General features: G+C 53.4%; 1 protein-coding gene across 2 annotated transcripts in view; it reads right to left on the bottom strand.

Moving 5' to 3' along the window:
- DNMT3A (DNA methyltransferase 3 alpha) overlaps positions 1-18,463 on the bottom strand; it is a 182,787-nt gene that overhangs the window by 138,455 nt on the left and 25,869 nt on the right. For both annotated transcript variants that reach the window (XM_067550482.1, XM_067550484.1), the window contains exon 3: positions 2,711-2,812. In XM_067550482.1, the coding sequence (XP_067406583.1) occupies positions 2,711-2,812 (102 nt within the window). The remainder of the gene's footprint in view (positions 1-2,710; positions 2,813-18,463) is intronic.

The raw sequence follows: 18,463 nt of genomic DNA, 5'->3' as shown, positions 1-18,463 counted from the left end.
TGCCAAGCAGAGATACAGTGGCTCACAAGGCCAGCCCCAGTCAGACGCAGGGAAGGTCTGATCCCCGGAGCAGGGTTCTCCAAGGACAGGGCAGAGCACTTGCTCTCGGACAGGACCAGAGGGCCAGCTGCACAGCTGTTCCCCCACTGCGAGGTGTTCTGGGCATGCCCCCACAACCTGCGAATGCTAACCCTGTCCCACCTGGAGAAGTGACGCATGCTGCAGCATTTGGCTCCGGGCACGTACCAGCTGGTTTTGAGCAGGTGTCGTGTCCCCAGCATGGCTAGCATCACCGAAGTGTTAGCAGATCGAGAGCCCCCAGGAGCCAGCCGCTGGTCAGCGTCAGACACTGGGCTCTAGCCACAGGTTACTGGATGGGCTGGGGTGAAAGCCAAGTGAGCCCAGGGAGGTCTCCTAGATTGAGTGATCTGCAGCACCTCCCATGGCCAGACCCACTTCCCTGCTGCAGCCCAGCTCCTCCCCAGGAAGGAAATAGTTCAGCACTTCCCTCCTGAGCGGCTGAGGCCCTGCTGAGCCCCTTGCCCCCCCCGGCCCTGTGGAGGACTGAGGCTCTCAGACCCGCTCCAGCTGCATCTCTGCCCCAGATGACGCAAGGCGAGCTCAGGCTAGCAACCTCCTAGTTCTCGGGCAGGGGAGCAGTGGAACTCTCCCTGCCCGCCCTGCTGGGACACACGCAAACCTTTGAGCTGTAGGGCACAATACACAGCTCCTGGAGAGCAGCACGGGCTGAGGCAGGCCCAGCTTTCACACACTGCGCCGCAAGGGAGACGTGCTCCATGATCCTGGCCCCGTCAGTCCCAGGGCCATTTCTGCATGGGGAGGCGGGGGGGCGGAGCAGTGTCTTGTACCCTAAGGATATCGAGCCTTGTGTTTGCATCGGTAATCTCTGCACAAGATCCTAACTGTGCCTTAAAAACACCCCCTCGGCTGGGGCGGTTTTGGTAGGGGGCGGGTGGGGCCGACCAACGAGCAGCCCCTTGGCCAGGCTGGCTGCGGAAGGCGGAGCTGTACCTCACACTGCAGGAGCCCCCAGGTAGGAGGCAGGAGCTGCCGGGCAGGGGGCACGGCTGGGACCAACACTACAAACTGGCCCAAGGACGTGGCTGCTGGGAAGAAGTTTCCACTGCCAGCAACGTTCGAAATGGAGGCTCTGCCTTGGGGAGTATTTATAAATGGACGTGGGGGAGGGGGCCGGGAATGGAGAGCTCTGGGACAGGCACCATGGCTGGGGAGCGTGGGACCCCGGCACCAGCACAGGAAGGTTCTCAGGGAGCGGGGGAAGCGGGCAGGGAACCCACAGCTGCAGTGTAAACTGAGAAGTGCAATATGACTTGTTATTGCAGCTGCTCTAGCCAACCCCAGAGACCACAGGAGTGTCCCGTCTACCGCTGGGGCCCGCAGCAGGCTGACAGCCTGTATGCTCCAAGTCAGGGGCCTAGAGGGAGAGGGGTCACGTGTCTGTGCTATGGGAGGCAGGGAAAGACGAAGGCTCTGCAGCAGAGCACCAACTGAGGGAGCAAGACATCCTGCACTGGCCAGGCAGGAGCCAGGGCACCCAGGTGCTAGGCTCTGTCCTGCCACTGGCTCTCCGCTTGGCCTTCAGGAAGTCAGGACAGCTCTGTGCCTCAGTTTCCACCTCTGGACTAGAGCAGTAAAGGGAATGACCCCTCCCCTCCCGTTACAGAGGGTAAATAGCTGAAGCCCAGGCATTGGGACAGGTTTCCAGCATCTCTGCAGAGAAGAGACGGCTCAGAGCAGACCGGAGTGCTGGGGTGAAACCTGCACCTGCATTTCAGCAGCTACTTGCCCACTGGCCAGTAGCGTCAGCGTCTGGTTCGTCCTCCCGCACTGTGCCTTCCCAGAGGGATCCGCAGGTCTCCTGGCACTAGTCCAGCTCCAGATAAGGTTGGGGAGCTCAGGGGAAGGCAGCATGGACATTTGAGTGTCCCTTAGGAGCACCAGCCTGGTGCATTTACACAGCACCCCATCTACTCAGCCCCTCCGACTTCCCCGAGCGAGAACCATGTTGGCAAACTGCTAGGAGCCCAAAGGACACAACTAACCAGCACAGCACAGCACAGCACAGAGCAGATCACAGGCACTCTCCTCCTTTCATCCTTTCTATGGAGGTGCAGCTTAGGGCCCAGCATGCGGTGCTCCATCTTGAGCCTAGCGGCCTGGCCCCACTGCATGCTGGGAAATGTAGTCTCCAGAGATGCCACCTCTCCACGGAAGCTGTGAGCTGCAATGCAGAACGGGGTCAGGCGCTCCTACCTTGATCTCTGCCCCAGCCCCTTCCCACAGTGTCCGCTCCTGCATGTCTCTCCCGACCCCCTCCCTCCAAGTCAGGCGGTGACAGAGAGATGTCCCTTCCCTTCCCGTAGCCAGGAACTCCAGCGTTCCCCTTCCCACACGTCACAGCTCACAGCGTCCAAACCAGCCCTGCTCTGGAGCTGCTGCAGCCCACGGAAGGCAAAGCACCATGGGAAATGTCACGGGCCCGGCACCAGCAACTGCCCAAGACACACAGGAATCACGCTCCCACTCTGCCGTGCCAACAAGCCAGACTCTACTCCAGGTCAGTGCCCTGAGCCCACCGCCCTCCCCTCCAGCACTTGCCAACACTTCTGTGAGCCCCAGACGGAGCCTGCTGGCAGGACTCAGAGCCGCCTCGTGCTCACAGACTCACCAGTGCGTGTTTGCGCTTCCTCCCGGGCCGCCCTGCTTTCCTCGTCCCTGGCTCCTGCTTCTCGTCCTTGCTCCGGTTCTCCTCCAGGTCCTCTTCCCTCTGCTAGTTGGAGAGAGAGTGCACAGTCAGCACAGTGGGAAGCAGGCAGGGCAGGGGCCAGACAGCTGCTCCTCCAACTCCAGCATAGTTCACATTTCTACACAGCCCGTCACCCCAGTGCACTTCACAGGCTACAAAAAGGGCGCGCTTCCCCGCTGCTGCCAGGCAGCCACCTCTGGGGTGGAAAGCAGCACACAGCAAGACAACCTGGCCCAGTAGGTCAGCTCCATTTGCAAATGAGGGGGATGTAAGGAGGAAGAAGAGATCCCCCCCACTGGACACCGGCTCAGAGCGCCCAGATGTACAGCTCAGCTAAAAACTGGCGCCAAACCTGTCCCATGTCCCCTAGCACCGCACCTGGGCACCAGGCCTCCTTCTGAGTCACCAGCACCACTTCCTGCATCACCCAAGCGGTCTAGGAAGGTCTCCCCATGCCAGCACCACTGGAACCAACCCTGCTTCGCTTGCGTGACCTGCCTAGTTCCCGGCTGAGGTGGTCTGGTTCAGCCAGCGAGGGAGGAGCTGAGAACTGACCCGACTAGCAGCAGCTCCAGGGCAGGTAGGACTGGTCTGAGGTACATGGGTTCAAAGGCAGGGTAAAGCTCTCTCTGGAGTTTGGCTTGCTGAGCCACAGGCCCTACTGGGAGGAGAGAGCGGGAGGCAGTCCTGGTGCCAGGAGGGGTGCAGGAGCCGGGCTCCGTTTACAAAACAGTACCAATGGATCGAGGCCGGCCAAGGAGGCGCAATGACACACCTAGGCAGCCCGTTGCCGGGCGGTCCACACGGGGGGGAGGAGGGGCTAACTTCGCACTCCTGGAGACCTTTCTCCTGCCAGTGCAGCTAGGACGCTGCAGTGCGGGGGACGAGGGCAGCAGACAGCCCGAGGGGGGCGCTGTCCCAGAGACACACGCTCCCGAGCGCCACCGCAGCCCAGTTCTGCAGAGCTGTAAGTGACCCTGGAGCCGAGCAGTGGGGAGCCCAGCACACAGCCCGGGAGAGCCCCACAGAGCCCAGGAGGCTGCTCAAAGAAACAGGAATGACCCCTTCCCTGGGGATCCTCCCACCCTGCAGTGGCTGTGGGGTGCAGCTCCGTCTGCTCCCCTCCAGGGCCTGAAGCACTGGCATCAGCGAGCTGAGGAGACGCGCGCTTGGCCTGCTGGAGGAATGGGAACATGTCCCAAGGAAAGGAACTCGCCTCACATTCCCACAGCAGCAGCGCGTGTTCCCGGATGCCCCAGCCGCGCTGCCCATCCAGTCACACAGGGGGCAAGCCGCCCTCCCCGAGGGCTGGCGGGGCTGGATCCTGCGGACGTCCTGCAGAGCAGCACGGGATGTGGCGGGGCCAACTCCCCGGCACTTCAGCCTCTCTGCAGAGCCTGCCAGCAAGGGGCACAGGTGCTGGGCTGGGTGTGTGCTGCCGATGGCTGGGTTGAGAGATCGGGTGAGAACAACCACTGGATGGCTCCGTATCCCACTGCCCAGCAGAGGCCACCATCAGCCCATCAGGCGGCCCCCAGCAAGGGGCAGCATAGGCTGGGAGAGGAGAGGAGAGGGGCTCCTGAATTGTTCCCTGGCACCTCCCCGTGGCTGTGTGCCCTGGGTCAGCCATGTGCCCGAGGTCCCCCCAGTCTGTGACAAGGGGCAGAGGGGACCCCGCCCCCGAGAAGAGGAAAACAAACCAGCTCCCTGTGGCAGGGATGCATTTCACTTGAGCCCTCGAAGATCACAGCCAAGGCAGGAAGAGGCCAGTGGAGGGGGGGGAGAACTGGAAGAAAGAGAGGCGGGGCGGGGGGGGGCACTGGACTAGGGAGAGGCCAGGGGAGGGGATAAGAGCTGGCAGACAGACAGACAGACAGCTGACATCGAGCTGTGCCTCCACAGCTCCCAGCCCCACAAGTCCCAGTCACATTCCTGCCCTACCTGAATAATACAGGGCTGTCACAAGCTGCTTTGGTAGCTCAGTGCACAGCAGGCTCTCCAGAGAGAGCCACTGCTGGGCTCCAGGACCAGGGGTGTAACCCTGACCTGCACCCCACACCTTCCCAGCCCTGCCCCACACACACGCCGCAAGCAGTCCAAGAGGTTCCCCCCTGCCCAGTGCCAGGCCCCTGGGTGTTCCAGCTGCGAAGGCTCCTGACGAGCAGCACCTCCCTGAGGGCGGGGCGGGGGTGCAGGAACACTGTTTGGGTGCCCTGCTGCAGTCCCCCAGCCCCTGGAAGGGATGTGGTGTGAGGGGAATAGCCGGGGCCTTTCCTTCCAGAGTTGGTGGCTCCGTGTTGAGCACAGAGGCCCTAGGGCGGGCTGCAGGCTTTCCCACCACTGCCACCACCTGGGAAGCACGCGCTGGTGGAACAGCTCCTTGGGGCAGGTCAAGTGAGCCCTTTGGCTGCTCCTAGTGCTTCCCCTGGGGGCAGCCACTCTGTATCCTCCTCCAGAGCAGAGATGGTTCTCCTGGCCCCGTGAGCTGTCCTACAGCCTGAATGCCACCCTCACTCTACATCCTGGCGCACCCTTGAGAACAGTGGCAAGTGTGGATTAGCAGGGCGCACCGATTCACATGGTGCACCCAGAAGGGACCCTTCTGATCATCTAACCCAACTTCCTGCAGAACACAGACTGCGACAGGAACCTCACGCTGCAGGAGTCTCCCATCGTGGTTGGCGCATGAGAGGGGGTTTGCTTCAGTGCACCATCTTGTGCGAATGTAAGGCAATAAGGGGTCTGCAGATGCATCCAGACGTCAGGCAGAGATGGCTGCATGGTTTTGCCTGAGCTGCTTTCTTCACTCACAGACCTCCTTGGCTTTCTCTGTTCTGCTGTTCTCAATGGCATTAACCAGCCACCACCCTGATGTGTCCAAAGCAGCAGCTTCCCACGTGTTCAGGTCGACTTTGCCAGCTTTTAGGGGAGCTCTGAGTGCCCTTATGTTGTTTTCATTGGCTTCCCAGCAAACATGCTCCTGTTTTCAACTGTACATCAGATACGGTGTTAGGGAGTCGCTTGCCACACAGACAAGATGACCAGCCCAGCAAAGTTGCTCCAGTATGATTAGGGATTCCAACCAGTCCAGGATTTCGATGTTCGGTATCCTGTCCAACCACTTGATGTTACAGATGAGACGCAGACCACTCATGTGAAAGCGCTTTAATTGCTTCAAGAGCCTGTTATAGAGTGTCCGTGTCCCACAGGCGTAGAGAAGAGTGCTTAACTGAACTGCACGACAGAAAGCCTGGTGTGAAGGCGAATGTCTCTTGCATTCCACAGGTGGCAACAAAGCTGCCCATTGGCTGAACTGGCTGTAGAAATGTGTGGCAGGATTTCACCATTGATCATTATTAGATAAAGCGTTGCCAAGATAGCAACATTTTTCTACTGCATTAAGCGGTGTGTCGTCAATTGCAGTTTTGGGGGCAGAATACATTTTTCCTGGAGCAGATTGGCAATGCATTCAGTTTTCTTGAGGCTGACAGTCTCCAAAGCACTTTGCTGATCTAGAAAAGTAGTAGATAAGATGCTGCATGTCTTTGATGGTATGTGCTACAAGTGCACAGTCATCAGTGAAGAGAAACTCCCTGATGAGCAAGTTGATCACTTCAATGTGAGCGCAAAGACGCTGGAGATTGAAGATGCTATTTGTGCAAAATTGCATGTAAATATCCTGCCTGGTCAAGCACACAGCTCTGCTTAATGCTGTTCATGACAAGGAAAAACTCTAATGAAGCATGATTTTTAGCACTCTAGCTAGCATGCCATCATGGAATGAGCACACCATGGTGATGAATTTGTGCGGGCAACTAACTTTATACAAGATCCACCAAAGACCCATGCAACTAACTGTGTTAAAGGCCTTCATCAGGTTTAGAAACACCATACAGAGATCACAACATTTGTCTCTCCACCAAACTGAAGATCTACAGTGCAGTGGTTCTAGCATCTCTCCTGGATGGATCGGAAACATGGACGGACTCTTTTAGATGGCACATTAAACAGCTAGAGCAGCAGTTCCTAAACTGTAAGTCGTGACCCCAAGTGGGGTTGCTTCATCAGCAGATGGGGTCGTGGCAACCCCAAACGTGCAGAGGATGCCATTTTACAAAATGGCCTCCTCCACACAGCATGACCTCACATGCACTGTATGCACGAGGCCACGTTGCACAGAGGATGCTATTTTGCACTACAAAATGGTGCCCTCCGTGCAGCATGACCTCGAACGCACCGTATGTGTGTGACATTATGCAGTCCAGAGGACGCTATTTTGTAAAGCAAAATGGCAGCCTCCTTGCAGCGTGACCTTGCCTGTACAGTGCATGTGTGAGGTCACACTGCAGGAAGGACATCATTTTTAAACGGCAACTTCCACGCTGTGTGGGGTAGTGGGAAACAACACATCTGAAAATGGCGTCATGACGGGAAAATGTTTGGGAATCGCTGAGCTAGAGCAATTTCACACGCGCTCCCTCTGTTCAATAATGAGCATTCACTGGCAGGACAGGGTGAGCAAACACAACCAGCACTGAGGAAATGCTACGGCGAGCATAACTCAAGTGAACCAACTGGACATGTCATCAGAATGGAAGACCACTGTCTCCCAAAACAGATCTTGTACGGGGAACTGTGGCAGGGCAAAAGAAAGAAGGGTTGTCCCTGCATAAGCGCTTCAAATATAACCTGCCTGCATTAATCTCACTTCTGTCATCTGGATCCCATATTATAAAGTAATATTTGTGTTTTTGCATTGTAAGCCCTTGTAACTGCGTCATCACCAGACAGGAGAGAGACATTAACTAGTATAAAATGCTGATCTCCAACAGAAGGTATTACACATCCTGGCCAACAAGGGAGGCCCATCAACACCAGACAAACTATTGTGGAATGTTAAAGAGGACAAAACATTTTGTTGCTTGCTCTCCCCTTCCAAAAAGATGAGTCGTGCCAGTGAACTCCTCCCTTCAGCTGAGTTTGCAGCTCAAAGCGCAAAGAGGGAAAGGAATGAAAACCCTGCACAAGAAGGAACTGTATCTCATTGCTGCTTGGATGCTGGGGAGCAAGAATTACTAGGCATGAGCAAAAGATCCTCAGTCCTTAGCCTGGGTTAGCCCTAAAGGACATATAGAGTTTGTTTATTATAGAAGCTTCTATTACTTTTGAAACTTCATCTTGGAACTCATTTGTGCGAATTATGTTTACCTGCTTTAACCCTGTAAGTAATTCTCGTTTCCTGTTCCAATAGACTAAATCTTTAGATAGTTTATTATAGGATTCGCTACTCTCGCTGTTTTTGCTGAATATTGCTGTGACTCTTGATGGAAGGGACCATCTATCACAAAGTTAGGCTCACCGTGTGGCAAGACATGGGAGTACCCAAAGGGACTATCTGGGACTGCATGGTAAGGCTGTTACAGTGCCTGAGAGTTTACACTTGATAAACTGGTTGGTGGAATCTAAGTAAAAAACTCACAACCAATGTGTTGTGGTTGGTTCTTAACAGTCTGTCCTGAGGTTGGTACTCACTCTCTTGGCAATAACCACCATGACTACAGACTGCTTGGGGTATTCTGGGTGAGCCAGGTGCCTCCTTGTGACCACTGTTTGACGGTAGCTTCTGTCTCGATAATACTTGGCAGTCCAGCGAGTTCTTCATATATCAGAAACTATGGTACAGCAATGGCAGCTCCCAAAACGGCAGACGGACTATTGAGCAGACTGTTAAAGTGTTCAGCCCAACGATGGATGATAGCTTTCCTTTCCGTGTCTAGCATACTGCCATCTGGATGGGAACACGACCACGAGACATGGAACCAAAACCCATTTTCAATTGAGCAAGCATTTACGGTCTTTCTGCTCTGCAGCCTGCTGGACATTTTCTGCTGTGTGCTTCCGCCAATCATCTCTCATTACACACAACTTAGCTTGAGCAGGTTGCTTAAAGTTGTGATAGGTGCCTTTTTTAGTGGCTGAAGTCTTGTCAGATAACTGTGCTTTATGTGCCGCATGCAGCGAGTCAGGTACGTGCATTATCTCGGAGTCATTTTTTTTAAGCCAATCTTGAGATTTCCTTGCGCTAAAGCCCAGCACGTCACTGGCAGAACTGAGGGTTATACCATGAAGCTGGTTCCGCTTAGCCTCAGCGTCCAACACCAAAACCAACACCTGGCTGGCGCCTCTCGGCAGCAGGAAAACCAATTCAATGGAAAGTATATCCAACACCAACCTCTTAAAGCTGAGATTCATTCGTGAAGCGAGTTTTAGTGGCTAAGAGCAGCAATGGCAATGTCATATCTCTTCAGTTCTCGGGCGATGATGGCAGTCCTCCTCTCTGCTCGTTTGTCAGTGTCCGGCAACATCTGGACATTCCACAATGGCAATACTGATGGCGTGTTTTATATACTTCACGTTCTTTATATTCCATCTACACAATTTGATGATCAACCAACCGTGGTAAACTGGCAGGTCAGGAAATGGAGCAGGTGTTGTTTAGGGATCCTTTCCCCCCCCTACCTTGGATGGGGGAAAATAGCACTGTCCCTGAAACAGGCTGTTCTGCTGCGAACAACACAGCTGCTCCAGTGTCTAAAATGAGCGACCATCATGCCCACACTGCCATGCACGGAGGTTTGTTTCTGGGGAAGGCTCCCAAGAGCATTCCTTGTCGGCCCTCTCTCCCAGTTCCCATTACTGCAGGGCTTGAGATTTCTGAGACAAACTGACAGCCTGCACATTGAGGGGATTTAAGTGGGAGGGTTTAGTGTATTGGCCAGGAAAACTGGTATAGAGAACTGCAACAAACGGGGCAACTGGCAGGGATGCAGCTATTTAACCCATAGCTAGGAGCTAATTTGCTACTTTCAGAAGTTGTACTTCTTCATGGTGAAGGATAGCTGCCTTCACCATTTAATCCATGGTCGGGACTATTTACCCTAGGAGGTGAGCACCAGGACATAACCACACACTGGTGGGCTTGCACCTCTGGGGCCCATACTGCTCCAAGATGTCTCTGTGATGCACTGTACTTCAAAATAGGACCTGTAAACTCCAAATTCATCATTTGTATGAAATATCACAACCATATACCAAGCATGCCTTGCAAGGTATCCTAGGAAAGGGCATGATCTGCTGAATCTCACTGTTCACTCAAAATCTGTGCATCATTAGTGTGCATGGAGTTATGAGATTTTGCTACATGGTAGTTACTGAAATATATTCCGAGTTTGGGAGACGCCCACAGCTAGCTCTCCAGTGACAACAAAAGTGATGTTCCACCCAAACGGGCATTAAGCGACCATCATGAGCCATTGACCAGCAGGGGAGCTGTAAACAAGAGATTTACCATTCTGTAAGAGACTGTTGTGTAAGCACCACACAATGGGGACTGCTCAACTTTGTGACTCAGCCAGGCCCACCAGGACATGTCCAGGCCAGTATCTTTCCCGGGACATGGATTGAGAGTATAAAATAAGGGATAGTGGCATCATGAGACCACCTCTCTCCTCCCCCACCAAAAAGAATGCTGAGAAGACCAAGACTTTGAACGGAGAAGACTGGTCCCAGGCTGATAAGGAAATTCAGCTTGTGTATTAAGAACTGGAATCTACCTGCAACATCCAGTGAGGTGAGAAAAGCTGTTCACCTCAAACCTTGCTTAGTCTGATAAAGTTTAAAATTTAGACTGTGATTTTACTTTTATTTCTTTTGTAACCATCTTTGTCCTATATGCCTACCATTTATTATAATTTAAAATCTATCTTTCTGCAGTTAGTAAACTTATTTTAATATTTTATCTTTACCAGTGAGTTTGTGTAACGTGCTTGGGGAAACTGCTCAGATTACCAAGGCAGGTGCATCTCCACAATCCTTTGACCAGGTGGCAAACTCATTAATGTGCTTGCATTGTTCAAGAGAAGGTCTTGAGCAGTGGAAGACAGTACATTTCTGGGTGCAAAGCTGGGGGCTGAGGGGACTTGCTGTTGTCTTCCTCTGTATAGTTCATGGGTGACTTAGAGAGCATTCATGAAATGTAGCTGGGTGTGTCTCTGCATGCTGGTGGCTGAGTGATAACAGCACCTGGAGGGGTTTGCTGCTTGTCACTAGCAAAGCATCGAGAGACAGCCCAGGCTGAGAGTTAAGGGGGCCCAGTGGTCCCCCAGTTCCAGGTTGTCCCCCGGGGATCTCGTCACACCCTCACACAGTTAGCCTGAAGCCACAAGTTGTGGTCAGTTTTCTGCTGGTACCACGAGGAGGCCCTGTGACAGTGAACCATGGAGAGGCTATGTACATATATACTCTGCCTTCCTGGTGCCAAAGCTCGCTGGTGGGCAGGGTACAACACAAGAAGCAGAAGGCAATCATCCAATGCAGCACACTGCACTAGGCACATAATGCTGTCCTGAGTCAAAGCACCACCATCTTGATTTACAGACGTCAAGAGAGGAGATCCACCACATCCCAAGGGAGTTGTTTCAATGGTTAATTATGGTCACTGTTAAAATCTGTGCCTTGCTTCTTGTCAGAATTTGTTTAGCTTCAGCTTCTTCCCACTGGCTTTTGTTATGCCTTTTGCTATTAGATGAAAAAGCCATCTACTATCAGAAATCTTTTCCTCGTGTAGGTACCCTGTAGCCTGTGATCAAGTCACCTCTTAACTTTCCCTTTGATAAACTAACTATATTGAGCTTCTTACATCTTTCACTGCAAAGCAGGTTTTCCAGACTTTGAATCATTCTCTTAGCTCTTTTCTGAACCCTTCCAATATTTCAACACCCGTTTTGAACTGACACAGTATTCCAGTAATGGTCTCACTGATGCATAGCCAGAGCTAATACTATTCCTATTTGATATTCCACTGCTTACGCAGCCAAGGTTTTAATTCATCCTCTTAGGTTCAGCATCACACTGGGAGCTCATGCTCAGCTGATTATCACCCATGACTCCCCAAGCCCTTTTCAGCACCACTGATTTCTTGTGTGTATGGGGTCACCATACAATACCTGCTCATGCATCGCTGTTCAGGAGCCATCTCCCTGAATCTGTGGGCTCTGATACAGTTGCTGCAAGTTTCACTGCCATTTCCCTTCTGGTCCTCTCTTCCCACCCTGGGTCCCCCCATGAAACTGGCTGCAGGACATCTGTTCTCCTCAGGTCCCAGGAGAGGAGCTGGCTTCCTGTGCCCTTGTCTATACTGAGAATTTGAGGGTATTCTTCAAGCAGAGGCAGTCATGTATCCCAAGTAGGTGTGTGAGCATGCTGAGCCAGAGCCTTTTGCCTAGCAGTACCTGTAGAGGGCAGTGCTTGTGCCTTGTGTCTGTAGCCCCTCCCCAGGCTACATAAGGCAGCGCCGTCCCAATCCCCGTCAGTTCCTTCTCACTATCCGTCAGCTGAAGTCGGAGCTCTGTGCGGTTGCAGCTTCACAACCTCATAATTTCTCTGAGCCCAGTTTTTATTGCACCTAAGTTAACAGTTAGGTAGTTCGTAGTGTGCGTCAAAAATGGGTAGTGGCAGTGCTTCCCAGTGACGTCCTCACCAGGGCTCAAGCCCGGCACTTCACATGGAGTGGCAATTCCTAACAGCGACCCCCACACGTGGTGTTTGCTCGGCCTCGGCAAAGCCCACCTTAAGAAGCACTATACGATCTGCAGATCGTTCAGGAAGACGACTCAGGTGGCAGGGGACCTTTGCCTTAACCAGCACCTGCTTGAGCATGCCATGAGGCCTGACCCAGTAACTGAGGCCTTCCTTGAGCCACAGATCACCCTCCGGCTCGGAGAGTGCCACTGCCCCTTGTTCTGGGAGTCACAGGAGTCGTTCTCCATCGTCAGCGCCGAAGAAGAAGTCGTATAAGAACACTCCAGGTCCCAGGGCGACTCTTCTGCCTCTCCTAAGAAAGGCGCGTTGCTGGCTCTGGCGCATGGGAGCCTCTGACCTTCCCTCGGTACAGGGTAGGTAAGGCAGATACCCCGTACCATTGACTCCAGTTCCAGCCTCTGGGCATCCGCTGAGTCCTGCATTGCCGGGAACAATGCTAGTACCACCAGTGTCAGTGGCGTCAGCATACCAGGCTGCAGCAGAGCTACTCTGCCTTTCAGTCCCATCCTCACTGCCGGTCCAACACTTCATGAGGCTGGTGCCCTCAACGGCCCCTCAGTTGGAGCGTGCCATGAAGCACCCCTTCCTGGGGCTAGTAAGGACACGGTATCGGAGACAGCATATGGTTTTTTGGTACCGATCCCTTCCGCAGCACTGATGCAATCGACACCGCATATGGTTCCATGGAGGTTGCTGTCACCCTCAATGTCAAAGCACACGGGTACTCCGGTACCCTCGTCTGCACCAGGACCAACCTTGACTGCGACACCAACCTTTTCAGTACTAGTGGTGCCAACTACATCATGGGCACTGATCCCGATCTTGTTCTGAGCTACAAATGAGTTGGATCGCCTGTGGGCTCCCTCTAGAGTCGCCCCTCACATCTCCAAGATCCTGGGACTCCTCTGCTTCAGAATTGGGCTCTTTGTCCTCCTGCTCCACTTCGCCTGAGGGAGTCCAGAGGCCACGGGTGGACCAATATAGCTATCAAGGTTGGCATGCACCCCAAGGCCAGGATGGAGGCCCCTGTTCCGGCGCCTAGGGGCCACCAATGCCTTATCCGCACCAGAGCAAAATCACTTGTTAGTGATGGATCAGTGACTGCAGACCAGCCGCAAGTCCAGACACTTACAGTTCTCCTTCCCATGAAGCCACTGGAGTTTCCCTGTCCAGAGATGCTGCTCCAGGAGCAGGATCTGCCTGTAGTCCAGCCAGCAGCCTCGTCCTCATCCCTGGACAATGTGATGTTTCCTGGTTCGTCCTCCCCTTCCATCCTGGAGGACTTCAAAGCATACCAGAACCTTGTACATTGGGTGGCCTTGTCCCTGGGTATTCAGGCGGGGTTTCTTCAGAAGAATACCCACAAACTCATAAACATTCTCCATTCCTCTGTCTCTGGAAGATCAGCCCTCCTAATTAACAAGGTGCTCCTTGACTCAGCGAGGGTTCTTTGGGGTACACTGGCCTTGGTAAAGCCGGTGGCCAAGCACTTGAAGTGTTATTTTCTGCTGGTACAAAGATACGAGGGGTTTTATTTCCATCCAGCCTCAAACTCCCTGGTGATCATGGCAGTGAATGGCAGGGCCTGGCAGGGTAGGTTCAAGTCCTCCCCCAAGGACAGAGGTGCAAAGCAGCTAGACCTTCTAGGCAGGAAGATATACACCTTATTGTCACTACAGATGAGGATCACAAACCAGCAAGCCCTGCTAGCCAAATATGACTTCCTCAACTCGTCAGCTATGGCCAAATTTGAGCAGTTGCCCAAGGCTCCCAGTGATGAATTGTCGCTGAGGGCTGCTTGGTGGCTAAAACAGCTGTGCAATCTGCCCTTGATGAGGCAGACACTTCAGCCAGGGCTGTGACCTCGGCAATGACTATGAGGAGGGCTTCCTGGCTCCAGAACTCAGGGATCACACTGGATGTCCAGCAAGTCATTGAGGACTTGCCATTCAATGGCCAAACATTTTTGGACAAGACTGATTAAACCCTGCATTCCTTGAAGGATTTGAGGGCTACCTTAAGGTCTCTGGGGGTGTATACGCCACCTGCGCAGAGATATCCACCAGCAGCAGCAGCCACACAGGCCATAGCACCCCTTTGTGCAGCCCTTCCCCCGAGACATTGAGACTACCGCAGAAAGAGGGACAAGTCTCACAAGAGGAAGCACTCAAGCCCAGGGCCCGGCCACTCAGCGAACCCTCCTTTGGTGCCTGCTAAGCACCCATTTTGACTCGCTGGTCCAGAGCACTGTTCTGGTTGTTGTTCTTCCTTCCTCATCCTCTCCCTGTTCCTGGCCTGCTTTTACACATGCCTGGGTCTCAATAATGTATAAAAGCTGCCCTAGACATTTTCAAATTGGGCTACGCCATCCAGTTCCTCTTCACACCCCCTCCCTACCCCTCTTCCGAGTCCCTCTTCAGGGACCCTTCTCACAAGAGGCTGCCCATCGAGAAGGTCAACTCTCTGCTAGCATTGGGAGAGGTGGAGGCAGTTCCATGAGAACATCAGGGTCATGGGTTCTACTCCTGGTATTTCCTGGTATCAAAATCCAAGGACAGGATGAGGCCCATTTTTAACCTCCACGGACTCAACAAGTTCATCAAATACATGAGGTTCCGCATGATCACTCTATCAGCTATCCTCCCTGCTTTGTCTCAGAATGACTGGTTCGCTGCTCTGGACCTTCAAGATGCCTACTTCCACATGGCCATTCTACCAAGTTATAGGAAGCACCTTCGCTTCATGGTAGGACACCGCCACTTTCAGTACAGAGTTCTCCCATTCTGCCTCTCTTCTGCTCCCAAAGTCTTCCCTAAATGCATGGCGGTGGTCCTGGCATACCTCAGGAGGAAGAGAATCCCTACCTGGAAGACTTGTTGCTGAACAGCAGCTCCGGAGAGGACGTTCTTTCCCATGTTGACACCATGCTGCACTTACTCAACTGTTGGGGACTCATTCTAAACACTGTGAAGTCGACCTTGGTCCCTATTCAGCAAACAGAGTTCATTGGGGCCTTATTAGATTCCACAAAGTTGATGGTATTCCTGCCGACCGATTGCTCCAGGCAATTCAACAGCTGTGCTTGAGTTGGAAATCACAACCATCCACGACAATCTGCGTGTGTCTGAGCCTCTTGGGCCACATGTCCGCTTGTGCCCATGTGGTCCAACTCGCCAAGTTGTACCTTTGCCCTCTTCAGACAGGTTAGCTCGTATCCCTCCATCAGTCTTGGAGTCCTTGAACTGGTGGAAGTCCCCAGGCAATGTGTGCCAGGGAGTACCCTTTGCTCAGCCCTCTCCCACCAAGTTAGTGGTTAACAATATATCCCTTCTGGGTTGGGGAGCACATCTGGTCTCGTTCAGGATGTACAGTCTGTGGTTGGAACAGGAGGCCTCGCTCCACATCAATGTGCTGGAGCTTCAGGCCATCCACAACATGCTTTCCGGGACTGTAGCAGGCATAATCACCAACAATACCACCACAGTGTACTATGTGAACAAACAAGGGGGAGCTCATTCTAGAGCACTTGGCCTGGAGGTGATCACCCTGTGGCAGTTCTGTATCAAGGAGGACATCACCCCAATAACTGTCCACGTCCCAGGGGTCCAGAACCATCTCATGGTTCATCTCAGCAGGGTCTTCTCCAAGCCACAAGTGGTCCCTGAAGATGGTATTTGCAATGTGGGGCATCCCCAAGATTGACCTCTTTGTGACAAGGGAAAACAGAAAGTGTCGCCTATTCTGCTCTCGGGAGCGACTCAGCCCAGGCTCCTTCTCCGACACTTTCCCCTACAGCTGGCATCCAACTCTGCTGTATGCATTTCCTCCTGTCCTGGTCCTTTCCCACATTATTGCCAAGCTCAAGGCAGATTGAGCCAGACGCATCTTCATTGCCCCGGCGTGGCCGAGGCAGCACTGGTTCTCAGATCTCCTTGCTCTGTCAGTTCCGCATCCCATGCAGCTTCCTCTCCTTTGTGACCTCCTCACACAGGACCATGGCTGCACCCTGCATCCAGCTCCCTGCACCTTACAGCATGGCTGCTGCATGGCTAAATGAGGAAGGGCATTGCTCGCAGGCTGTCCAACAGGTTCTACTTAACAGTAGGAAGCCTTCCACTAGAATGGCCTACTTGGCAAAGTGGAAGAGGGTTTCCATGTGGTCCTTTGTCCAAGGGACCCATCCGGTGGAGGCTTCCATCCAGAACATCTTGGAGTACCTGTTACGCCTTCAGGAACTGGGCCTAGCACTCAGTTTGCCGAGAGTGCACTTGGTAGCGATATCGGTGTTTCACCCACCTGTCCGAGGGAAATTGGTTTTCTCCAACGCCATGGTGATGAGATTTTCGAAAGGACTTCTCCGCCTGCATCCTCCAGTCGGAGAGCCAGTGCCCTTGTGGGACCTGAACACAGTTTTAATGGCTCTTATGGGGCCTCCATTCAAGCCCCTTGCTTCCTGTGCCCTGTCCTCTTGCCTCAGAAAATGGCACTCTTGATCGCCACTATCTCTGCCACGAGGGTGGGTGTGTTGCCCTGATGGCTGGGCCTCCTTACACGCAGTTCTCCAGGACACAGTTACGCTTCAGATGCACCTAAAGTTTGTATCCAAGGTGGTCTCAGATTTCTTTGAACCAGCTGGTGTATTTGCCTCTGGTTTTCCCAAGCAGCATTCCTCCCTGGAGGAGCAATGCCTCCATATGCTAGACGCTGTCTAGCCTTCTATCCGAACAGAACTGAAGTTTCACACTTCGCCTCACCTGTTCGTATCATATGCAGCCCATATGAAGGGACAAGCGGTCTCTGCGCAGACCCTCTTTAGAGGGAGAATGTCTTGCATCAAGACTGCGTATGAGACAGCGTCGGCTACATCTCCTCAAGACATACAGGCACGTTTGACGAGAGCGGGGAAATGTCTGTGGCGTTCCTCAATGACAATTCCATATTGGCCATTTGCAGGGCAGCCACATGGCTGTCCATGCACACATTTACAGACCATCACGCAATCCCTGCTTCTTCCATCCTTACTCAGGCAGACTCCAAGTCCCACCTTCGGAGGGGGGTACTGCTCACTAGTCAGCTTCTTGCAAGACACATCGGCAGCCACCCGAAGAAATGGTTACTTCCTGTAACTGATGCTTCGAGATGCGATGCAGACGTGTATTTCATGACCACCCTCTGCAGCGGAGTCTTCCCCTGGATGTTCGATGTGAAGGAAGAGAAAGGGGTCAGGACAGTGCCACCTCATAGAGCCAGGGAGGGGCTAGAAGCATGAGGCGCAAGCGCCACCCCTCGATAGGTACTAGTAGGCAAAAGGCTCCAGCGCGCAGGGCGCACACACACCTACTTGAGATACACATCTGCAACGTGTCTCAAAGAACCACAGTTACAGTAACCGGTTCATCTTGCCAGGGTTCAGCCCTAGCTGCAAAAACGCTTGTGTTGAGAGGCTGATTGTGATGGTATAAGGGATTGCGTTCCACTGAGGTCTGAGGTCCGCAGCTGGCTGAGGAGCCGGGCCCTCTGCACCTGCGAAAAGATCTGCAGCTTAACCATCAGATCCTCAAGAAGAGGAGCAGAAAAGGAGAGAGGGAGCAGCAATACCGGCCAGGAGGCTGGGGCTGCTGCTAGGAGGAGCCGCCCCCAGGGACAAAATGGACAGAAGGGAGACTGTGGGAAGTCTGATTATCAAAAAGGCTCCAAGGTAAGAGCCAGCAACGTTTGGGCTGAGGAACTTACAGAAGGTGAGGGACAGATCTGGGGAACTTTTGATCTTGTTTAATTGAGGAGACTTGAAATAAAAGAAAATGACGCCACCACAGCTGAGCCTACTGGAAACCACCCTCCCTAGATTGAGAGACGGTTGCAGGCAGAATTCCCCCACAGAGGGCCCCGGCTCAGCAAGAACAAGCCAGGGCCCAGCTGGAAGAGAGGGCTATAAGGCAGGGCCCAATCCCTTGAGGTAATCCCCAGCTAGAGCTCCTGCACAGCCTGCTTCTCCCCTTTTTGGTGCCTGCACTGTGCATGCCACTGGCATGTGTCAGAGAGACAAGGAGACATCAGAGCAGGAAACCCTAAACC

The sequence above is a fragment of the Emydura macquarii genome, unplaced genomic scaffold (genome assembly GCF_026122565.2).
Source record: "Emydura macquarii macquarii isolate MOO-44397 ecotype Brisbane River unplaced genomic scaffold, CSIRO-AGI_Emac_v2 contig_1300, whole genome shotgun sequence".
In the NCBI taxonomy this organism is placed as follows: Eukaryota; Metazoa; Chordata; order Testudines; family Chelidae; genus Emydura; species Emydura macquarii.
The sequence above is the reverse complement of the archived record's forward strand: the minus strand, read 5'-3'. Positions and strand labels throughout refer to the sequence as shown.